The sequence below is a fragment of the Eptatretus burgeri genome, chromosome 17 (genome assembly GCF_056783735.1).
Source record: "Eptatretus burgeri isolate ZD-2024b chromosome 17, Ebu_testis_v1, whole genome shotgun sequence".
Taxonomy (NCBI): Eukaryota; Metazoa; Chordata; class Myxini; order Myxiniformes; family Myxinidae; genus Eptatretus; species Eptatretus burgeri.
Window position 1 is genome coordinate 43,043,636 of NC_140977.1, and position 25,401 is coordinate 43,069,036.

A 25,401-nucleotide genomic window follows, 5' to 3' on the forward strand; every position below is an offset into this window, starting at 1 on the left:
GTCGGGGAGCTGCGGAGGGGAGAGGCCGGCAACGCGACCGAGGTCGTGGTGGAGACGCTCGTCGCGGGACCCGAGACAGGGAGATATCCTCCTTCCCCCGAGCATCAACAACCCCCTCCTGTTTCCCCCCGCGCTGAGATAGTGCGAGAAGGGGGCCCCGTTCCCACCCCATACCAGGCAGTCCCAGCGAGGCCCGCGGAGTTGGGGCGCCAGCGCCATTTTGCGGCTCATCACCAGACGGGTAGGCTCGACGTGGTCTCGGCCCCAGGCCGTCTGCCCCCTCATAGTGGAGGGTGGTCCCTTTTTCTTTTGCTTTGAGTATATGTGTTGTCGGCGCCGTCTGTGAAGTAAAACTGTATAAGTGTTGCCGTGTGCTCGGTAGTCGGTTAGCTCTGCATTGTCTTTTGCTTTTACATTTGCTTTTTGTGCATTATTGTGTGTTTCTTCTTCTTCTTTTACATTTGCTTTTGGTGTAATTGTATATGTGTGCTTTCCGTTCATCGCGAAATAAATGTGCTCTATGTTGAACTGTTTCTCCCGTTTTGCTTCGTCTTTTCTCTAATTGAATCTCCATCTTACTTCACGTAAAGGGTTGGTCGTGGGCTAAAACGCCCGATAATTAATCGAACCGTCGAGGCCGACGATAACACCGCTCGGTTATCCCGATAGTACGGAACGGGTCGCTTAAAGTGGCCCGTGTCCGAAGTCGACCTGCGGCGAGGTGCGATCGCCCGGTCTACCCTCCGTGTGGGTACTTAGGTAGGTCGAATTTGGCGAGCAACCCTATCCCACGCGGGGGGCCGATTGGCACGATTGTGGTGAGGCCGAAAGGCCCACCCGTGACTAGTTCCCGGCGTTAGTCCGAGAGGGTCACGACGGGATTGTCCGTCCGGTGGGCGACGTGCCGCGATTCGAGTTACGTGGCCGTTCGCACGCCGGCGGGCGCGAATCCGCAACACTGGTGTCAGGTCGTGCGATATAAACTCATCGCCCTCCTCGCGGCACTGGTATCGGAGAACGGGAAAACGGGCTCTCCTGTCTCCAGCTAAATTCACGGGAATCGGTCCAGGGGTGAGAGAAGCGACCCCGATTCCCTCCAAATTACGAGCGATTTAAATTAACCCTTTACGAGAAATAAGATGGCGTCTCAAGGCGAGCGGGAGCCGGGGGTATGAGAAATGTATATGTGTAGTAATGTAGGATCCATGGTCCAGGATGAAATCCCCGTGCAGGAAATGTTGGTTGTGCAGGAACATGAACTCGTCCAACTGAACCCAGAGCCCGAAATAGGTGCGGCAGCGGCCGCGGTGTATGACACCTCCCCACCCCCCCTCCGCCAAAACCTCCCGATCCTGGCCGAATCGGCTCACCCAAGCGCACCCGACATGGCCCAGCTATTCGCCATGCTGGCGGCAATGACAGCGAGGATGGATATAAACACAAATGAAATGAAAAACGAAATAAAAGGCATGAACAAGCAAATGAACGAAATGAAAACGAAAATGGAAACAAACGCACTCGAAATGAAAAAGCTGCGGGGTGAGACACAGAACATGGGCCAAAGCCTGCAGGCGGGCATGAAGGCAGTGGCCAGGGAGCTCAAAATGGCGACTCCACGTGTGGGAGCGAACGAGCTGGGAGGGAGTGCAACGGCTGTCGGGCCCGCGGTGGAGGCAGGTAAGGAGAAAATAATTTGGGAGACAAGAGACGAGGTGAAAGTAATTGGGAAGGAGAGAAAAGAACAATTAAGACGGAAAGCAAGGATGAGGTACGCGGAGATCGTGAAAGAGCAAGGAGTGAAAAACAGGGAAGGACGGGAGCGACTTTAGGAGAAAGCAAGGTTGACCTACATAAAGATAAGGGAAAGACGCCAGAAAGAAGCGGAGACTAATAGACAGGAGGGGACAACAGAAACTTATAAATGTACAGACACGGGAGACAGAAAAATAGAGGAGAGACTGCATGATAATGACAAGGCTAGAGACGTACACACATACACGGAGGTAGTGGAGGATAGTGAGGGTGAGCTCGCGGAGCGTGTAGGGACCCAGTGCGAGCAGCTGGATGGCCTGCTCCAGGAACGAGGGGAGGGAGTATGCCCCCTTGAGGCGAGTCACGACCAGGTGAGTTCGGTCGTGCTTTGCGAGTTCGAGGGGAGGAGTGCTGTGGACCGGTGCACGCCGAGCTTGGGGGGTATAGAGGCCCCGGAGACCCTTGTGGGGACACGAATCCCCAGTGTGGTTGTCCCGGTGTGTGTGGTGTCGAGGTGTGTGTTCACGAGTGTGGCGAAATGCGTGCTGCAACGCACGCATAGCGCGGGTCCCAGGGCGTGTGTGAGAGCGACCGGGTGGGTGACAAAGACCCCGTGTGTGGAAGCGACCCCGTGTGTGAGTGGTGTGGTGGTAAGTGTGCAGAAGTACGTGCTTCCCAGCACGCCGTGTGTAAAAGGGGCACCGCAAGTGGAAGAGGCCGTGTGTGTGAGTGAAACGGCCAATATGAGTGAGGCACCGCGGGCGAGTGCCCCAGCGTGTGCGAGTGGTATGGTTTGTGTGAGGGAAATGGCACGAGTGAGTGGAAGGCCGCGAGTGAGTGGAGCCACGTGTGCGAGGGAGATGGCATGCGTGAGTGAACGGCCGAGTGCAAGGGAGACAGTGTGTGTGAGAGAGCGGTATGTGAGGGAGATGTCGGTCGGCATGTGTGAACATGCAGCCGCGTCTCCCGGTGTGAGTTTAATGGTGAGGTGTGTTAGCGTCGTAACACGCAGGAATGCGTGGGTGGAATGGAGACTACGACGGCGACATGTAAGGAAAGAAAGCCGGGTAGCGGCTGTAGTTGTTTCGGGGACCGTGCCGGGTTCACCCAGCAGTGAGCACGAGGTCCGTGCTGTGCAACGCACGAGGCCCCCACGTGCTCGCTTGCGAGAGTGAAGTCCCGGTCCGGAAACGCCAGCGGTGGATTTGCCGATCCCGCGGACGGACAAAGTTTAGGCAGGATAACGGATTTGGACCGGACGGGTTCTCCACGCGATCGTGTGTGTTAAGCTCCAACGGGCAAAGCACATGTGTTCGCGTGGGGAACCCCTCGAGACGTGAGGCTTGTGTTTTTTTTTTGCGCACGGTGACGTCAAGGCTGCACGCGGGGTTGGAATCCGGCAGGAGGGGTATCCCTGCCGGACGGTACCGTCCAAGGAGGGACGAGGTACACGTGCAGCTGCATGACGTCACGGGCAGGTGCAAAGTGCGCGAGCAGTGAGTTGCCGGGCTGGTGATGCGCATGTGAAAAAAAAAAATAATAATAAGCCTCACTTTCGGGTGCACAGGATTCCTGGGCAAGGGGTGGAAGACCCCCTTGACCAGGGCACAGGATGGAAACTAGTTAGGGGGAAGGGTTAGCTTAGCTAGACCGGCTCCATGGGGCAGGGGTAAGTCCTCATGGGGTCAGTGGAATGGATTAGTTAGAGGGATTGTAGCCAGATTTAGGTTGGGAAATAAAATGATTTATTTGGAGACAGTGCCAGACTTGTGGATATGTAGAGGGGACGTAGTTTAGCGACGTAGTGTTAAAAGGAACGTGCTGTAGTTTAAGGGACGACGTGGGAGCACGAGTTAGTTAGGGGGGGTAGTTAGAAGGATGGCAGAGTTCAGTAGTGAGTGTGTTGAAGAGTTGGTGAGTGAAGTGGAAGCATGTGCTTGGTGAGTGAGTGAGGCCAGCGGGTCTGTGTGTGTGGAGTGAATGGGAAATGCATGGTGCGATGAGTGATTGGGGGGAGGAGTGACTCCTGCCCAAGGGACCCCGGGGTCAGTATAAAGTAAGTTAGGGGGTTAGTTAAATTGAAAAATGGAGGTCGTTTTGTTGTTGGTGGTTGTGTAGGCTCGAAACCCGTTTGGAGGGGTGCAGGAGCCCTGTTGACGGGCTGGGAGCGTGGCTGCGAAAGGTGAGTATCGCTGAGTGGGTACCCCGGGCACCAGGCTAGTCAGCCGTGGTAGGCCAAGGGCCCATGGGGGGCCGGGATAGCGTAGTGGGCACGGGTGCGCCTGCTTGGTGCGGGGGCCCGGGGCGCCATTAGCCGCGTGGGCAGTGTTGTGGGCACGGGTGACCCTCGGAAAGGGGCCTGGGAAGCCAGCCTGCCACGTGTGCGTTTCATGGGAGGTGCCATGGGGGGCACTCCCCGGTGTTAGGGAGCTGGTAGGCTCGGAGGCAGTGTAGTGCCCGGGGGTGCCATAGCGGGAGATTCGGCAGAGGGTCGTGCCTGCCAAAGGGAGCCACGTGTCCCAGCCATGAGACCGTGTGAGGGCACGGAGAGAAAATTGGGGGGCGAGGCCCGAAATTGTGAGGACACCAACACAGGCGAAGGGAATCTGGCTTTATAGAACCAATAGTTTAAGCGAGAGGCGCTTGTTGAAAGCCCCAGGGTAGTTTAACAGGTTAAATGGATAGGGTAGATTAGGAGATGTACCCCTCCGCACCATCCATCCCCTCGCTGTCGTTGTGGGCCGCTGGACCCACTTTGGTTATAGATCGCTGAACTCTGAGGAGGCCATTCTGAGGCTTGGATTGGGCCTCGACACAGGACGCTAGCTCTCCCTTGTTCCCCTCCGGGAAGGGAACGTAGGGGTTGGGAGTAGGCTAGGTGACAGGATAGGTTAGCCGAACAAGGACAGTACAGGGGGTTAGGGGACGATTTATAGTGGGGAAGTAAAAATAAAAAAATAAGTTGGGGTTAAATTGGGGTTTGACAAATTAAGGGAGTGGGTATAGACAGTGACAGGCAAAGGCGATAGGTTGGGAGGGAGACAGTAGGCAGGTCCGAGCTCGCCTTCCGAGTGGCCAGCACCACCGTACTCCCTCCACCAACCTCCACTGAACAGCAAAGGCTGGCCAGCTTCATCTGCTGGCTGCGTTGCTGCAAGGCAAAGGCCGGCCCACTTCATCGGCAGCTGTTGTTTTGCTGCAAGGCCTGTGCCGGCTGGATCGTCTGCAGCTGCTGTGCTGCAAGGCCTGTGCCGGCCGGATCGTCTGCAGCTGTTTTTTGCAAGGCCTGTGCCGGCCAGTTCGTCTGCCGGCTGTGTTTGCCTGCAACGGCCTTCTTCTGCGGGCTGTGTTTGCCTGCTACCTTTGCCATGCCATGCCCACTGCCCCTGTTCACCAGCCCCGTTCAATTTTTGCTTTGCCCCCCCCCCTGTTCATTGCCATGTGCGCCAGGATCAGAAAGCAACAGTTTGCAAGCTGCGAGAACTGCCCTGTTGGCAGCTACAACACGGGCCTGCAGTGGCGGCCCGTGCACCGTGTTTGCGTCCATCCATTCATCCATCCATTCGTTGTGTTCATTGCGTGTGCCACTTGAGCTGGCACGGAGACTGCGTTTGTGCAGCCCATGCACCGTTGTGGTTCACTGCGTTCAGTTCAAAAGGGAAGGCCTTGGACTGCGTGTGAGCAGCCGGCCACGTTCCCTGTCACCTGCATTATTTGAGTCAGAGACTGCATGCGAGCAGCCTGGCTCCCTGCTAACTGCTTTCTTTTTGCAGAGTTCATTGATCCTGGGCCATGGTTTAGTGTAAAATTTGTAAGTTAAGGTTAAGATGTACTGTAAATATGAGTGCGCCCCCGGCATGTCTGTATTAGCGCCGGCAATTTTATTTAAGTCGTCTGTGTGAGTGAGTTTGTTTAGGTAGTTACTCAGCCCTCAGGTTATTTATTTTGGGGACACGAATACCATGAATGTCGCACTCAGGGATCCGTAGGTAAAATGTACTAGGGGAGAACTACACATGATGGCACACGAAAATTTGACGACTCGGGACGAGTCTGTAAAAAGTGGAGGGGGTAGTGTTGTGGTTGACGAAATTCGCAAACCACCATTCAGGTCCCTTGGGTGAGATATCTCTGTAAGTATATGTGTAGTTAGGCCCAAACCCGTTGTTTAGAGGGAATAAATGTCATTCATTCGGGCTGCGACCCTTCTAGATAGCCGTTTTTCTTTTACTATCTTTATTTTGGACCAGCCGCCATTACTACCACCACCAACCACGTCTCAACAGCCATCACACAACAACCACCAGCCGCAACGCCGCTTCACAACAACAACAACGCCAACAGCCACGACCTTTACCGTCACATCTCGCTCTCGCAACCATCGCATCACCGCCATTTCCGCGCCGCTTGTGGGCACCGATACTGGACTCGTGCAGGGCGCGCACCGAGCAGCGTGTGCAGAAACATCACAGCCTTTCCGAAGAAAACGGATCAAAAACGACTCACGCCCACTTCTGTTCCGTCCTATCGGCGAGCGTGGGGCGATTTGGCCCCGCCTCCAGGTGCGTTGGAGTAATATCGCTATATGCAAATTCATGGATCAAAAAGCATTCACGCCCACTTTTCCTCGGTCCAATGGGGAGCCAGCCGGAGGTGAAGGGTCAGAAGTAAAGGGTCGAAGGTGAAGGAGCGAGGCCACGGGGGATATAAAGGGCCGCGTTCGCTCGCCAAACAGTCAGTTCAGAGTCGGTGGAGTTGGGAAGAGTCAGTCAAGTGGAGTTCGGAGTTGAGTTGGGAAGAAGAAGAAGCAGTAGTAGTCAGTCAAGGGAGTCGGTGGAGTTGGGAAGAGCCAGTCAAGAGAGGAGTCGGAGAAGGCAGTTGGACGGAGCTGTGGAGAGTTGGAGAGGTGGCGGCGGCGAAGGTGGTCGAGGGGGTGCTCGTGTCAGAGTCGGGGAGCTGCGGAGGGGAGAGGCCGGCAACGCGACCGAGGTCGTGGTGGAGACGCTCGTCGCGGGACCCGAGACAGGGAGATATCCTCCTTCCCCCGAGCATCAACAACCCCCTCCTGTTTCCCCCCGCACTGAGATAGTGCGAGAAGGGGGCCCCGTTCCCACCCCATACCAGGCAGTCCCAGCGAGGCCCGCGGAGTCGGGGCGCCAGCGCCATTTTGCGGCTCATCACCAGACGGGTACGCTCGACGTGGTCTCGGCCCCAGGCCATCTGCCCCCTCATAGTGGAGGGTGGTCCCTTTTTCTTTTGCTTTGAGTATATGTGTTGTCGGCGCCGTCTGTGAAGTAAAACTGTATAAGTGTTGCCGTGTGCTCGGTAGTCGGTTAGCTCTGCATTGTCTTTTGCTTTTACATTTGCTTTTTGTGCATTATTGTGTGTTGCTTCTTCTTCTTTTACATTTGCTTTTGGTGTAATTGTATATGTGTGCTTTCCGTTCATCGCGAAATAAATGTGCTCTATGTTGAACTGTTTCTCCCGTTTCGCTTCGTCTTTTCTCTAATTGAATCTCCATCTTACTTCACGTAAAGGGTTGGTCGTGGGCTAAAACGCCCGATAATTAATCGAACCGTCGAGGCCGACGATAACACCGCTCGGTTATCCCGATAGTACGGAACGGGTCGCTTAAAGTGGCCCGTGTCCGAAGTCGACCTGCGGCGAGGTGCGATCGCCCGGTCTACCCTCCGTGTGGGTACTTAGGTAGGTCGAATTTGGCGAGCAACCCTATCCCACGCGGGGGGCCGATTGGCACGATTGTGGTGAGGCCGAAAGGCCCACCCGTGACTAGTTCCCGGCATTAGTCCGAGAGGGTCACGACGGGATTGTCCGTCCGGTGGGCGACGTGCCGCGATTCGAGTTACGTGGCCGTTCGCACGCCGGCGGGCGCGAATCCGCAACAATATATATATATATATATATATATATATATATATATATATATATATATATATATATATATATATATATATATATATATATATATATATATATATATATATACATTATTGTTGCTCTTCTCAGAACCGCATGCATACAACAGATAGGTGTCCCAAGACAGTTATTCCATTATTATACTTGTAGATAGTCCCTTTCCTTTTGTTTATCGGGACAACAAGGGAGTGTGTTACGATGATCTAATAGCTAGGTTTGCTTAAATCATTTTCTCCTTCATTTCGTCCTGACTCTTCTTTTTGTCTGATAATTCCTGAGGTAAATCAGCCACGTGCACCTTCGCTGTGAGGAAACTGCTGCACAGAGCCCTCATTCCCGGGCGAGCCCTAAACCCGGCGTGTGCGGCGGGTTACGTGATGCGCTTGGCGGTGCGGGATTATCGACTCGAGCTTCCGATGATCTGGGGAGGATTGCCGGTTGCATTAAAAAGGCATGCGAATAAATACCTCTTTAGAAGCTGCACGAATGGTGTTTTTCACAGCACAGGAAACACAGCCATCACAACGCCCACTTTGCACAAAACGCGTACGGAGGCCCATAAAGATGACTCCACGCCATGTTGGGCGGGATATGAGTGTGCCGAGTAGAAGCGCCTTGTTCCTTTTCAACCTCGATATCCAACGCATATTGGTGTTCGCGCCGCGCACACACTTGCGAGGTCGTGTGAACGCGAGCGCTGGCCACGTGCGTAATGGCCGAACCGCATGCACTGTATGGAATGTGCTTGAAGGTAGACACGTACGCCGCTCGTGAAATGTGCATGGATTTATCCATGGCGATGTACCTTCGGCCCTTGCTGGCAGCAGTGGATTCTCCGATCGAGCCGAGGAATGTACAGTGCAGGGCACGTTGGCACGTTCGGAGCGAGCGTGTTTATTGCCACTGGTCGAGCGAGCATGCGGGACCTTTGACCAGTCGCCCGGGCACGGCCTGGGGGTTTTTGCAGGACGATTCGCGTGCCAATTTCGGTGTGGGCGATTCGTGTCATGTCGTGGGGTTGGAGCAGAATATTTCCGCTGTCTGGGATGGCCTTGCCGGAAACGAAGTGAGGCGGTTTCCGGCCAAAGTTGGTGGGCTACGTGAGGGGTCGGGGCCAATCGGAGCACCCAATTCAGGTGAGGACGTTTCGATTCGGCATGGCCCCTCCCCCAGAGCTGCAAGTGCTATAAAGGTCGGAGCAGTCCCTCTGCCTTTCTCTCTTGCTCTTTCTCCGCCTCTCTCCCCCTCTCACCTCGCCTCGTCGACACCGCCACGACCCGCCTCCTGCTGCCCGGACTCCACCTAGTCTTCTTCGCCCACACGACATCAACCCCACCCACCTACCTGGTCCCACCACTCCATATTCACACTCTGGACTCCGCCCCTTCTCGACTCAAGCACCTCCTTTCCGAACAGTCTCCACACGTGCGGCTGAAGCCAGAGACAACGTGCCCACTGTCGGGTACCGCATGACGGAGCATCCCCCCCCGCCCCCCCCCGAAATGTATTGGTGGCGCGTCGTGCTATCAAGCACAAAGGTAGGGAGAACGTAGCCGCAACTCCCCTCCCTTTCTGTTGCAAAACTTCCTCTTCATCGGGTTTTCTGTGTCTGTGTGTGTGCTGGCACTTCTCTGCTTAAGTAAGACTGCAGAAGATAGTTATCATTATTATTTTTGCGTTAAGTCTGCTTTGTGTCCCCTTTTGTAAGTTGCTTGTTTATTTGCTGCACCACACTCTCTCCACTATCTTTGCACAACACACTCCAATAAATCCTTTGTCGTACCACATACCTTTCCTCGCCCACTGTTATAAATTATGATAAGGAATGTTCCCTGCTCGTTTTTGTGTTTTCTTCGATTGACCCAGCATGGTCCGAATCCAAGCTCAGCCGGGACTTTATTATTTATTTTTAAAGTGATTCTTCACCATTGAGAGATGGGGCCAAACCAACATATATTGTTACGAATTCTGGCCCGCCTGGCGTGCGAGCGATTGCGTAACTCCAATCGCAACCGTGTCGCCCACCGGACGGACAATTCAGTCGTGACCCTCCTGGAACTACCGCCAGGAGCCAGTCACGGGTGGGGGTTTAACCTCACCACGATCGTGCCAATTGCCCACCCGCACAGGATAGGGTTGCTCGCCAAATTCGACCTACCGAAGTACCTGTGCGAGTAGTCGACCAGGCGATCGTACCTCGCCGCAGGTCGGCCAAGGACACGAACCGCTTAAGCGGTCCGTTCCATGCTGCAGTGATAACCGAGCGGTGTTATCGCCGACCTCGACGGATCAGATTCTCTTCTTTACCCTGGGTGTTCAAAACCCACTACTAATTTATTCCGCGATTCAAGATGGCACTTTCAAACGGGATAAAGACGACGAACGCGATACATTTCACACAAGGACATTTATTATAACACACACGTATTCAAAAGCAAGGCAGTCATGCAATGTACAAGAAACAAATAGAAAGCGTTACCACCGAATACGAGCGATGTACAGTCACTTACACAGGTCCACTTATAGGGACACGGCGCCACAGCGGTCATACAAAAGCAAAGGAAAACCCTCCCCAGAGGCAGGGAGGTAGACGGGGTTTGTAAACCTTTATGGCACGGGACCTGGAGGACCGAACGGGTCCCGTGAGACCGAAGGGTTTTACCTGAGCCCTCATGACGCGACGGTGGGCATGTCGCGACGTCGACTCCCCATGGCCTTGTGTAGCCGCGCCTGACCTCGGGCTCCTGGTGTGGTCAGCGAGCTCTCTCCGGCGTTGCTGCTGGTGCTTCCATGACCCACGACCAACCAGGAAGGACTGAAGGGCAGAAGGGGCCTCAGGACCAGAGAGAGTGACGTCGACGATCCAGACAGAGAGAGTGAGAGCTCGACCCTGGCCACCAAGAGAGAGAAGCGAGCTCGACCCCGACAGAGAGCTTATGGACCAGAGAGAGAATGACGACCCTGGCAGAGAGCTCATGGACCAAAGAGAGAATGACGTCGACCCTGGCCACCAAGAGAGAGAGGAAGCGAGCTCGACTCCGGCCACCAAGAGAGGGGAGCACTCGACCCCGACAGAGAGAGCTCCTGGACCTCGCGCGCGGTCCGCCTTGTATAGCACGGGGCTCCGCCCTTCGCTCCTCCCCGTTTACGGCTCCACCTCCTTTCGAGAAGGTTCCCGAAAAGGGGCATTCCCTCACACCAACCGCCTCACGCTGTTCATCCACCAATCGGCGGCGAGCTGCCCTCCCCCTGCCTAGGTCATACTCCTCGGAGAAACAGGCGGGAAAAATCCGCGCGCCCATCGGAACTCCTCTGGTTTCCTTTTGCGGTCGACGGTTTTCAACGCGGCTTGTTGCTTGCGTGGAGGTTTGTTCAAAATAACAATAGAAAAAGAAAAACGGCTATCTCAGAGTCGCAGCCCGATGAATCGCATGAATTCCCTTTAAACAACGGTGAGGAACGATCTGCACATAAACAGCGTCATATCTGATCTAAGGAACCTTTCTGGTGCATTGCGAATTTCCACAGCCGTAAATATATATTGTTGCGGATTCGCGCCCGCCGGCGTGCGGACGGCCACGTAACTCGAATCGCGGCACGTCGCCCACCGGACGGACAATCCAGTCGTGACCCTCTCGGACTAACGCCGGGAACCAGTCACGGGTGGACCTTTCGGTCTCACCACGATCGTGCCAATCGACCCCCGCGTGGGATAGGGTTGCTCGCCAAATTCGACCCACCTAAGTACCCACACGGAGGGTAGACCGGGCGATCGCACCTCGCCGCAGGTCGACTTCGGACACGGGCCACTTTAAGCGACCCGTTCCGTACTATCGGGATAACCGAGCGGTGTTATTCGTCGGCCTCGACGGTTCGATTAATTATCGGGCGTTTTAGCCCACGACCAACCCTTTACGTGAAGCAAGATAGAGATTCAATAGAGGAAAAGACGAAGCGAAGCGGGGAAACAGTTCAACAATAAGCACATTTATTTCGCGATGAACGCAAAGCACACATATACAATTCCACCAAAAGCACATGTAAAAGAAGAAGACAATGCAATATTACACAAAAAGCAAATGCAACAATGCAGATCTAACCGACTACCGGGCACACGGCAACACTTATACAATTTTACTTCACAGACGGCGCCGACAACACATATTGCCAAAGCAAAAGAAAAGAGAACCACCCTCCAGGATGAGGGGGGTAGACGGGCCTGGGGCCGAGACCGTGTCGGGCCTACCCGTCTGATGATGAGACGCGGAGCGGCGGTGGTGTCTCAACTCCGCGGGCCTCGCGGACAGTGTCTTGTAGGGGGTTGGAAGGGGGCCCCCTTTGTCGCACTATCTCAGCGCGGGGGGAAACAGGAGGGGGTTGTTGATGCTCGGGGGAAGGAGGATTTCACCCTGTCTCGGGTCCCGCGGCGAGCGTCTCCTCCTCCACCTCGGTCGCGTTGCTGGCTTCTCTGGTGTGCAGCTCCCGGCACCGACGCGAGCACCCCCTCGTCCGCCTTCGCCGCCGTCACCTCTCCACAGCTCCGTCCTCTTCACTCTGACGAGTACCACTTCTTTCCAGCTCCACCGACGACTCTCTTGAACTCCGCACACACAACTCAACTTCCAACTGAACTCAACTTGACTGACGAACGCAGCCGCTTTTATAAGCCCCGTGGCTTCGCTCTTTCACCCTTGACCCTCTGCCTCCGACCCTTCACCTCTCTTGCTGGCTCCCCATTGGCCCGAGGAAAAGTGAGCGTGAATGCTTTTTGATCCATGAATTTGCATATAGCGACCGCCCTCCAACGCCCTGGAGGCGGGGCCAAATCGCCCCTCGCTCACCGATTGGACGGAACAAAAGTGGGCGTGAGTCGTTTTTGATCCGTTTTCTGCGGAAAGTCTGTGATGTTTTTGAACACGCTGCTCGGTGCGCGCCCCGCACGAGTCCAGCATCGGCGCCCACGAGTGGCGCGAGATGGTGTGGATGAGATGGTGGCGAGTTGTGACGGTAAAGGTCGTGGCGGTTGTGGTGAAGCGGCGTCGTGGTTGGTGGTTGTTGTTGTGAAGCGGAGTTGTGGTTGGTGGTTATTGTGAAGCGGCGTTGTGGTTGGTGGTTGTTGTTGTGATGGCTGTTGAGACGTGGTTGGTGGTGGTAATAATGGCGGCTGGTCCAAAATAAAGATAGTAAAAGAAAAACGGCTATCCTGAAGAGTCACAGCCCGCATGAATGACATTTATTCCCTCTAGACAACGGGTTTGGGCCTAACTACACATATACTTACAGAGATATCTCACCTAAGGGACCTGAATGGTGGTTTGCGAATTTGGTCAACCACAACACTACCCCCCCCCCCCTTTTTACAGACTCGTCCCGAGTCGTCAAATTTTCGTGTGCCATCATGTGTAGTTTTCCCCTAGTACATTTTACCTACGGATCCCTGAGTGCGACATTCATGGTATTCGTGTCCCCAAAATAAATAACCTGAGGGTTGCGTAACTACCTAAACAAACTCACTCACACGGACGACTTAAATAAAATTGCCGGCGCTAAGACAGACATGCCGGGGGCGCACTCATATTTACAGTACATCTTAACCTTAACTTACAAATTTTACACTAAACCATGGCCCAGGATCACTGAATTCTGCAAAAAGAAAGCAGTTAGCAGGGAGCCAGGCTGCTCGCATGCAGTCTCTGGCTCAAAACAATGCAGGTGACAGGGAACGTGGCCGGCTGCTCACACGCAGTCCAAGGCCTTCCTTTTTGAACTGAACGCAGTGAAAAACAACGGTGCATGGGCTGCACAAACGCAGTCTCCGTGCCAGCTCAAGTGGCACACGCAATGAACACAACGAATGGATGGATGAATGGTTTGAACTGAACGCAGTGAACCACAACGGTGCATGGGCTGCACAAACGCAGTCTCCGTGCCAGCTCGAGTGGCACACGCAATGAACACAACGAATGGATGGATGAACACAAACACGGTGCACGGGCCGCCACTGCCGGCCCGTGTTGTAGCTGCCAACGGGGCAGTTCTCGCAGCTTGCAAACTGTTGCCTTGCGGATCCTGGCGCACATGGAATTGAACAGGGGGGGGCAAAGCAAAAATTGAACGGGGCTGGTGAACGTGGGCAGTGGGCATGGCAAAGGCAGCAGGCAAACAGCCCGCAGAAGAAGGCCGCTGCAGGCAAACACAGCCGGCAGATGAACTGGCCGGCACAGGCCTTGAAGAAAAACAGCCAGCCGGCAGATGAAGTGAGCCGGCACAGGCCTTGCAGCACAGCAGCTGCAGACGATCCAGCCGGCACAGGCCTCGCAGTAAAACAACAGCTGCCGATGAAGTTGGCCAGCCTTTGCCGTTCCGTGGAGGTTGGTGGAGAGAGTGCGGTGGTGCTGGCCACTTGGAAGGCGGGCTCGGACCTACCTACCTGTCTCCCTCCCAACCTATCGCCTTTGCCTGTCACTGTACATACCCACTCCCTTAATTTGTCAAACCCCAATTTAGCCCCAACTTATTTATTTTTTTATTTTTACTTCCCCACTATAAATCGTCCCCTAACCCCCTGTACTGTCCTTGTTCGGCTAACCTATTCTGTCACCTCGCCTACTCCCAACCCCTACGTTCCCTTCCCGGAGGGGAATAAGGGAGAGCTAACGTCCTGTGTCGAGGCCCAACTCAAGCCTCAGGATGGCCTCCCCAGAGTTCGGCGATCTATAACCAAAGTGGGTCCAGCGGCCCACAACGACAGCGAGGGGATGGATGGTGCGGAGGGGTACATCTCCTAATCTACCCTAACCATTTATCTGTTAAACTACCCCGGGGCTTTCAACAAGCGCCTCTCGCTTAAACTATTGGTTCTAACAACCCAGATTCCCGTCGCCTGTGTTGGTGTCCTCACAATTTCGGGCCTCGCCCCCCAATTTTCTCTCCGTGCCCTCACACGGTCTCCTGGCTGGGACACGTGGCTCCCTTTGGCAGGCACGACCCTCTGCCGAATCTCCCGCTATGGCACCCCCGGGCACTACACTGCCTCCGAGCCTACCAGCTCCCTAACACCGGGGAGTGCCCCCCATGGCACCTCCCCTGAAACGCACACGTGGCAGGCTGGCTTCCCAGGCCCCTTTCCGAGGGTCACCCGTGCCCACAACACTGCCCACGCGGCTAATGGCGCCCCGGGCCCCCGCACCAAGCAGGCGCACCCGTGCCCACTACGCTATCCCGGCCCCCCATGGGCCCTTGGCCTACTAGCCTGGTGCCCGGGGTACCCACTCAGCGATACTCACCTTTCGCAGCCACGCTCCCAAGCCCGTCAACAGGGCTCCTGCACCCCTCCAAACGGGTTTCGAGCCTACATTCACACCAACAGCAAAACGACCTCCATTTTTCAATTTAACTAACCCCCTAACTCACTCTACACTGACCCCGGGGTCCCTTGGGCGGGAGTCACTCCTCCCCCCCAATCACTCATCGCACCATGCATTCCCCATTCGCTCCATTCACACAGACCCGCTGGCCTCACTCACTCACCAAGTACATGCTTCCACTTCACTCACCAACTCTTCAACACACACACCACTGAACTCTGCCATCCTTCTAACTACATCCCCTAACTAACTCGTGCTCCCACGTCGTCCCTTAAACTATAGCACGTTCCATTTAACCTACGTAGCTTAGCTACGTCCCCACTACACATTCACTAGTCTGTCACTGTCTCAAATAAATCATTTTATTTCCCAACCTAAAGCTCACTAAATCCCTCTACCTAATCCATTCCACGGACTCCATGAGGACTTACCCCTGCCCCATGAAGTCGGTCTAACTAAGCTAACCCTTCCCCCTAACTAGTTTCCATCCTGTGCCCAGGTCAAGGGGGTCTTCCACCCCTTGCCCAGGAATCCTGTGCACCCGAAAGTGAGGCTTGCTTTTTCTTTTTTTCTTTACCTGCGCAGCACCAGCGCGGCAACTCAGAGCTCGCGCACTTTGCACCTGCCCGTGACGTCATGCAGCTGCACGTGTACCTCGTCCCTCCTTGGACGGTACCATCCGGCAGGGATACCCCTCCTGCCGGATTCCAACCCCACGTGCAGCCATGGCGTCACCGTGTGCATAAAAAAAAACACAAGCCCCACGTCTCGAGGGGTTCCCCACGCGAACACATGTGCTTTGCCCGTTGGAGCTTCACACACACGCCCGCGTGGAGAACCCGTCCGGTCCAAATCCATAATCCTGCCTAAACTTTGTCCGTCCGCGGGATCGGCAAATCCACCGCGTGCGTTTCCGGACCGGGACTTCACTCTCGCAAGCGAGCACGTGGGGGCCTCGTGCGTTGCACAGCACGGACCTCGTGCTCACTGCTGGGTGAACCCGGCACGGTCCCCGAAACAACTACAGCCGCTACTCGGCTTTCTTTCCTCTGTCGCCGTCGTCGTCGCCATTCAACACACGCACACCTGCGTGTTACGACGCTCACACTCCATTCCATTAAACTCACACCGGGAGACGCGGCTGCATGTTCACACATGCCGACCGACATCTCCCTTACATACCGCTCTCTCACACACGCGGTCTCCCTTGCACTCGGCCGTTCACTCACGCATGCTACCTTCCTCGCACACGTGGCTCCACGCACTCACGGCCTTTCACTCACTCGTGGTGCCTCATCCACACACGCGGGGGCACTCACCCGCGGTGCCTCACTCATACACGGTGCCTCACTCATACACGCGGGGGCATTCAACCGCGGTGTTTCATCCACACACCGTGCCTCACTCACACACGCGGGGGCACTCACCCGCGGTGCCTCATCCACACTGGCCGTTTCATCCACACACACGGCCTCTTCCACACACGGTGCCTCATCCACACACGGCATGCTGGGAAGCACGTACTCCGGCACCATCGCCACCACACCACTCACACACGGGGTCGCTTCCACACACGGGGACGCACTCACACCTTGCACCACACACACAGGGACAACCACACTGGGGACTCGTGTCCCCACAAGGGTCTCCGGGGCCTCTATACCCCCCAAGCTTTCCGTGCACCCGTTGGCAGCACTCGTCCCCTCAACCTCGCAAAGCACGACCGAACTCACCTGGTCGTGACTCGCCTCAAGGGGGCATACTCCCTCCCCTCGTTCCTGGAGGAGGCTATCCCGCTGCTCACACCGGGTCCCTGCACGGTCCGCCAGCTCAACCTCATCGTCCTCCACTACCTCTGTGTGTGTGTGTTCGTCTCTCACCTTGTCCAATTCATGCAGTCTCTCCTCTATTTTTTCTGTCTCCCGTGTCTCTATACATTTATAAGTTTCTGTTGTCCCCTCCTGTCTATTAGTCTCCGCTTCTTTCTGGCGTCTTTCCCTTATCTTTATGTAGGTTAACCTTGCTTTCTCTTTAAGTCGCTCCCGTCCTTCCCTGTTTTTCACTCCTTGCTCTTTCACGATCTCCGCGTACCTCATCCTTGCTTTCCGTATTAATTGTTCTTTTCTCTCCCTCGCAATTACTTTCACCTCGTCTCTTGTCTCCCGAATTACTTTTTCCTTACCCGCCTCCACCGCGGGCCCGACAGCCGTTGCACCCCCTTCCAGCTCGTTCGTTCCTACACGTGGAGTCGCCATTTTAAGCTCCCTGCTGACGGCCTTCATGCCCGCCTGCAGGCATCGGCCTATGTTCTGCGTCTCACCCCGGATCTTTTTAGTTTCTTCCTTCATTTGCTTGTTCATTCCTTTCATTTCGTTTTTCATTTCATTCGTGTTTGTATCCATCTTTTCGTTCATGCCTTTCATTTCGTTTTTCATTTCATTTGTGTATGTATCCATCTTTTCGTTCATTTGCTTGATCATGTTCGCTGTCATTTCCACATACATTTTTGCCAGCATGGTGAATAGCTGGGCCATGTCGGGTGCGCTTGGGTGAGCCGTTTCGGCAGGGGTTGGGGGGTTTTGGTGGAGAGGGGGAGGGGAGGTGTCATACACCGCGGCCGCTGCCGCACCTATTTCGGGCTCTGGGTTCAGTTGGGCGAGTTCGTTTTCCTGTACAATTAACATTTCCTGCACGGGGATTTCATCCTGAGCCATGGATTCTACACATTCTACATCCATTTCTAATACCCCCGGCCATCTAATACTCAATTTCTAATACCATCTAATTTCTTATACTCGCCTTGAGACGCCATCTTGCTTCTCTTAAAGGGTTAATTTAGCTCGCTCGTAATTTGGAGGGAATCGGGGGTCGCTTCTCTCACCCCTGGACCGATTCCCATGAATTTAGCTGGAGACAGGAGAGCCCGTTTTCCCATTCTCCGATACCAGTGCCGCGAGGAGGGCGATGAGTTTGTATCGCACGACCTGACACCAGTGTTGCTGATTCGCGCCCGCCGGCGTGCGGACGGCCACGTAACTCGAATCGCGGCACGTCGCCCACCGGACGGACAATCCAGTCGTGACCCTCTCGGACTAACGCCGGGAACCAGTCACGGGTGGACCTTTCGGTCTCACCACGATCGTGCCAATCGGCCCCCGCGTGGGATAGGGTTGCTCGCCAAATTCGACCCACCTAAGTACCCACACGGAGGGTAGACCGGGCGATCGCACCTCGCCGCAGGTCGACTTCGGACACGGGCCACTTTAAGCGACCCGTTCCGTACTATCGGGATAACCGAGCGGTGTTATTCGTCGGCCTCGACGGTTCGATTAATTATCGGGCGTTTTAGCCCACGACCAACCCTTTATGTGAAGCAAGATGGAGATTCAATAGAGGAAAAGACGAAGCGAAGCGGGAAAACAGTTCCACAATAAGCACATTTATTTCGCGATGAACGGAAAGCACACATATACAATTCCACCAAAAGCACATGTAAAAGAAGAAGACAATGCAATATTACACAAAAAGCAAATGCAACAATGCAGATCTAACCGACTACCGGGCACACGGCAACACTTATACAATTTTACTTCACAGACGGCGCCGACAACACATATTCCCAAAGCAAAAGAAAAGAGAACCACCCTCCAGGATGAGGGGGGTAGACGGGCCTGGGGCCGAGACCGTGTCGGGCCTACCCGTCTGATGATGATACGCGGAGCGGCGGTGGTGCCTCAACTCCGCGGGCCTCGCGGACAGTGTCTGGTAGGGGGTGGGAAGGGGGCCCCCTTTGTCGCACTATCTCAGCGCGGGGGGAAACAGGAGGGGGTTGCTGATGCTCGGGGGAAGGAGGATTTCACCCTGTCTCGGGTCCCGCGGCGAGCGTCTCCTCCTCCACCTCGGTCGCGTTGCTGGCTTCTCTGGTGTGCAGCTCCCGGCACCGACGCGAGCACCCCCTCGTCCGCCTTCGCCGCCGTCACCTCTCCACAGCTCCGTCCTCTTCACTCTGACTAGTACCACTTCTTTCCAGCTCCACCGACGACTCTCTTGAACTCCGCACACACAACTCAACTTCCAACTGAACTCAACTTGACTGACGAACGCAGCCGCTTTTATAAGCCCCGTGGCTTCGCTCTTTCACCCTTGACCCTCTGCCTCCGACCCTTCACCTCTCTTGCTGGCTCCCCATTGGCCCGAGGAAAAGTGGGCGTGAATGCTTTTTGATCCATGAATTTGCATATAGCGACCGCCCTCCAACGCCCTGGAGGCGGGGCCAAATCGCCCCTCGCTCACCGATTGGACGGAACAAAAGTGGGCGCGAGTCGTTTTTGATCCGTTTTCTGCGGAAAGTCTGTGATGTTTTTGAACACGCTGCTCGGTGCGCGCCCCGCACGAGTCCAGCATCGGCGCCCACGAGTGGCGCGAGATGGTGTGGATGAGATGGTGGCGAGTTGTGACGGTAAAGGTCGTGGCGGTTGTGGTGAAGCGGCGTCGTGGTTGGTGGTTGTTGTTGTGAAGCGGCGTTGTGGTTGGTGGTTGTTATTGTGAAGCGGCGTTGTGGTTGGTGGTTGTTGTTGTGATGGCTGTTGAGACGTGGTTGGTGGTGGTAATAATGGTGGCTGGTCCAAAATAAAGACAGTAAAAGAAAAACGGCTATCCTGAAGAGTCGCAGCCCGCATGAATGACATTTATTCCCTCTAGACAATGGGTTTGGGCCTAACTACACATATACTTACAGAGATATCTCACCTAAGGTACCTGAATGGTGGTTTGCGAATTTGGTCAACCACAACAATATATATATATATATACATATATATATATATATATATATATATATATATATATATACATGCATATATATATACATGCATATAAAAAGCCTGGTGTTGGCGCAGTGGTTAGGGCAGCGGCTTGGGATCCAAAAGGTCCTGAGTTCAAGCCCCGTTGGGCCACTGAATTAATACACCAGGGGGTTGACTCAGCCTGTCATCCTTCCGAGGTCGGCGAAGTGAGTACCAGTGTACTGGGCCGGTGTATACCCCGGTTAAAATAGGTGTACCATATCCCTGTATCGTAAGAGGCGACCAGGGTTGCGTCAGGAAGGGCATCCGGCGTAAAACATGTGCCAAATCACTATGCGGATCAGACGGATGATCCGCTGTGGCGACCCCTAATGGGAGCAGCCGAAAGAAGAAGATATAAATGTGTATACACGTATGTATATTGTGTATATATATATATATATATATATATATATATATATATATATATATATATATATATATATATATATATATATATATATATATTTTTTTTTTTTTTTTTTTTTGTTGCGGTGCCGGATACCGAGACACCAGCTTGTCACTCGGGGATTAATCCCCGGTTGTCCTCGGTGGAGCCGTACCTGGGGCCACTGCTCACAATTAACGTTATCGTACGGTGGGTTGTTTTAAAACCACGAACCCCACCCAGTCAACTGAGTTCCAGTGTCTGCCGTCTAATTATTCCGTTTCACTAGAGCTCATGTGGTTACCTGAGCAGGGAGCACGCCCTCGGCAGAGCACCAATATTATCTGATTAGATTTTAATTAGGGCGGCCGAGCGTTTTAACCGCTGGTGCGTACCGACGATTTTTTGGTCAAATCTGTGGTAATTACCTCCCAGTCTATCTCGGTTCGGGCAATGCTCGACCAATGGAAGGAAAGGACAACATGAACAGGTTGGAAATCAACAATTAATTTATTAATAATCAAATAAATAAATAAAAAGAACCTTTTATTTGCTGAGGTAAATAAAGGATGAATCTCAAAGCAAAAAAATCAATCAAAATGCCAGGAAAGAGACAAAGAGCAGATGCTTATCGGGGGGTGGGGGGGGGTCAACTTACAGCGAAACACAGACATGGGTACCCAACCGGTCATTCAGTGGGAGGAGGGGGAAGAATCGTCTCGCTCACCAGAGTCGCCCATGAGGCGAAAACGTTCTGAAATGTGTGCGTGCATGTCACGTACGTCGCCGGCACCCAGCTTTTCATGCAGCCTTTAACCCTAGTCAAAGTCTGGAGGGCACCGAGATGGTTCGTCACGGGTTTCGACCTGGTGTTTGATGGTGAACGACCTGTGCCTCACTTGTTGGCGGCTTTGTTCACACCCGCACGCGCACCACACGCTCGCTTGCCGAAGCTCTGGGCAGGACGAACCGTCTCACTGTTGGCGCTGGCCAGACACTCACACGCGCTTCCTTCTCTTTTGCGCGTCTACACCTGCTTCTTGCTCGCTTCTCTCTCGTACCTCTTTCGTTCACGCTTTTTTATTATCTTCAGAACTTATCGCTTTCACCTTTTCCTCTCCTCAATGTATCTCCTCACAGCACATCTTTTTATCTTGCCAAAACGAAGTTTTTGCAAGATATGTTAGTCAGCTTGTATGTTTTTTTTATTTTTTATTTTGTCTGTAATCACGTATAAAAAATTCTGCAGAGCACAGTTATCATTGGAAATTTTTGTAACTTCGCATATCAGAGGCCTATAGAGGTCCCTTTCATTGCACAAAATTTTGAAGGTCAAGGTCAAAGGTCAAGGTTACTTTGTCGCAAATCAGGGGAGTCGACGAAACCCTTATTTTTTGTTTAATTTTGATCGGATCGTCTTCTAACTTCATGGGAATATAGTTCATGGTCTGGCGCTCAGCTGATTAATTTTTGGTGGCGATTGGCCTTGACCTTCATATGTTTTTATTTATTTTTTTATTTTTTATTTTGGTCTGTAATCACGTATAAATCACTCTGCAGAGCACAGTTATCATTGGAAATTTTTGTAACTTCGCATATCAGAGGCCTATAGAGGTCCCTTTCAGCGCATAAAATTTTGAAGGTCAAGGTCAAAAGTCAAGGTCACTTTGTCGCAAATCAGGGGAGTCGACGAAACCCTTATTTTTTTAGTAATTTTGATCGGATCGTCTTCAAACTTCATGGGAATATAGTTCATGGTCTGGCGCTCAGCTGATTAAATTTTTTTTCTTTTATTTTATTTTATTTTTGTTTGTTTGTCTGTAATCACGTATCGATCACTCTGCAGAGCACAGTTATCATTGGACATTTTTGTAACTTCGCATATCAGAGGCCTATAGAGGTCCCTTTCAGCGCATAAAATTTTGAAGGTCAAGGTCACTTTGTCGCAAATCAGGGGAGTCGACGAAACCCTTATTTTTTGAGTAATTTTGATCGGATCGTCTTCAAACTTCATGGTAATATAGTTCATGGTCTGGCGCTCAGCTGATTAATTTTTGGTGGCGATCGGCCTTGACCTTCATGGTTAGCGCTGGAGGTCGAAAGTTTTTGACCCCAAGGTCAAATTTTGAAATCTTAGATACCATATCGAGTAATACTTCATATGAAAGCACTTGATAAGTGCTTTCCAGATCTGTCAAAAGTTTGACGCTATGACGTCATGACGAAAAAACAGATTTTTCATGAAAATTTTATTTCCTCAGTTCTCATCAAAATCTCTTGATATTTCATGTACAACGGTCCTGGAGAGATACCATTAACCGTACGAAAATATAAAGGTCAAGGTCAAAGGTCAATGTCACAAAAAGGTCAAGCATCAAGGTCGACAAAACCCTTATTTTTTGAGTAACTTTAATCGAATAAATAAGTCACTCATGTTCACATTTTGGCAAAATACTGGTCACCCTGGGGGTGACATTGGTTTTTTTATATCTTTGGCACGTCTCCACCGGGTGCCGTCCGCCCCAAGCTCACCTCACCCCACTGGGGCACGGTTACCATGACGACCGGTGCGCTCTCAAAAAAGGTTGGCGTCGGAGCTCACGAAGGAATGTTTGAGGAAAAACGAGGGCGGGCCCTCTCCGCGGGGTGCCGTCCGCCCCAAACTCACCCCACCCCTCTGGGGCACGGATACCATGACGACCCGTGCGCTCTCAAAAAAGGCGGTCATCGGAGCTCACGAAAGATCGGCGCTGAGGAAATAAAGGCGGGCTTCAGAGCTCGGAAAATATATTTGTAAACGTGTCTGTCGTTAAAAAAAAAAAGAAAGTTTCCTATAAGAGAGGGGATCTATCCTTTACCCTTCTCAACGCATCACATTAAGATCCCTTTAAACATGGGGATGGGGCTAATGTGAACATGCATTTAAGGAAATACCTGTCTGAGGACCTGGATGTGTGGATGCATTCATCAGACAAAACACACACACACACACACACACACACACACACACACACACACACACACACACACACACACACACACACACACACACACACACACACACACACACACACACACACACACACACACACACACACACACACATTTCAAAAATGTATTGGGCCGGAAATGTTCTCGTGGATCAGGTATTACATGGCGGAGGTAAGCACTCTACCGAGTGCCCTTCTGGCTTTGTTTTGTCTTCACATGAAAGTTTTGTACTACCATGTTCGTTTTCATGATTAATATTTTCAAGAAAAGTAAACTGATTAGGTGTTTCAGGAAGTGAAGGGTGTTGAGAAAACAAACAGGTAAGGTTTAATTTGTTTTAACCAAGACTGACAGCAATATAGCAATAGGACTGGGGGTTGGAGCTTGAGTGAAAAGAGAGCAATGAACGAAAGGATCAATGCTAGTGTGTGTGTGTGTGTGTGTGTGTGTGTGTGTGTGTGTGTGTGTGTGTGTGTGTGTGTGTGTGTGTGTGTGTGTGTGTGTAATATATATATATATGTATATATATATATATATATGTATATATATATATATATATATATATATATATATATATATATATATATATATATATATTGAGGATCTACATGTGTCTACACACACACCAGGCTGGATAGTTTACGTTTTGTAGCCCACTGTAAGGCTGGATCTGCATCCGTACCTTAACAAAAATCGAATCACCTTATTCTTGTCATCAACCCAACTCATCCACCAAGTTTTGTCCGAGTCTGTTCATAACTTTTTGGGATATCGTGCTCTGTATCATTTTTGGCCCGATCTCTGAATGGTGAAAAATCTCTTTAAAAAGTCTCAGATCCAGATATTCACCAAAATCGAATCAATTTGTCCGTGTCACACACCCAACCTGTCCACCAAATTTCATCCGAATCCGTCCAAGTTTTTGTGATATCCCTGCTCACATACAGACAGATAGGGGTGAAAACAAAAACCCCATCCACCTTAGGTCGTGGAGGTAAATACTGTACATACTGAAATCCACAATACATAAGCTATGCTTAGTAAATACTGTATATACTGAAGTCCACAAGACGCATGACTTCAGTGCACATGACTGAAAATCCTTTCTATACACGGAAATGTGGCCTCATCAGAGTTCGGTTTTCAGGTACGCCGAGCATCTATTTAACTGTCGTGTTGGGATGCAGTTTTAAAATGGTTACACTACCGTTAATTCCGTCATGTTGCATTAACTGCACATCATTTATCTGCAATTCTGCGATTTATGTCCTCAGATGTCTCAGAGTGTTAGCGGGAGCATGATTCGGCAAGCGGAGAAACTCACAATCAGGGAGTAAGTAATCATCAAGTCCTTGTATCTTCACCCCGACCACTCTTCCCTTCATTTGCACCTTGTCGTCACTGCTCCATACATCCTGACGCACTCGTGCATTAAGCTTTCTTATATTACATCCTTACAGATCCTCGTTCCCTTAAACATCCTTGCTGCTCTTCACCCATGGTTGCTGTCTTTGTTCCCTCATCCCCACGTCCCCAGATCTTCTCCAATTGCAATTTGTCTTTGACATGGCCCAATGTACTTTCACTAGCTTCAAAAAAAAAACCTCAGTGAGGAATCAGGTTTGTAGATGAATTGCAACAAAATTTTGAAGTGACATAACAGTGTAACATGTTACACACCCATTGTGCTCAGTTTTCAAGTCGGTGACCTGGTGCTGATAATCCTGGATGAGAGACATGACAATTACGTGCTGTTCACAATAGCACCAACCCTCTACTTCCTGCATTCTGACTCCCTCGGCCCTCTGGGCCTCTGCCGTTGTGAGACATTATCACTGCAACAGATCGCAACACCTTTGCTTGCAATATTTACCCAATTACAACACCTTCACAGTCTTTAGCCGATCACAATACCTTTTACGCACCAGTCTTTCGCCAATCACAATACCTTTATGTGGTCTTTCACCAATCACACCATCTTTACTTCCAGCCTTTAGCCAAATATCTTCACATAAAGCTGCTTGAAATAACAGCAAATCACCTGACAAGACATGGAAATGTTTAGTGCATTTGTTTTCCACACGAGTTAATCAAAATAATCTCCGCTCTTGTTCAAAGTAAT

General features: G+C 52.2%; 1 protein-coding gene across 6 annotated transcripts in view; it reads left to right on the forward strand.

Annotated features, from left to right (window-relative positions):
• The window catches only part of LOC147009905 (RB1-inducible coiled-coil protein 1-like), a 118,826-nt gene that overhangs the window by 90,953 nt on the left and 2,472 nt on the right, over positions 1-25,401 (forward strand). For all 6 annotated transcript variants that reach the window (XM_085862415.1, XM_085862419.1, XM_085862420.1 and 3 more), the window contains 2 exons: positions 24,554-24,612; positions 24,973-25,100. In XM_085862415.1, coding sequence (XP_085718541.1) covers positions 24,554-24,612; positions 24,973-25,100 — 187 coding nt within the window. The remainder of the gene's footprint in view (positions 1-24,553; positions 24,613-24,972; positions 25,101-25,401) is intronic.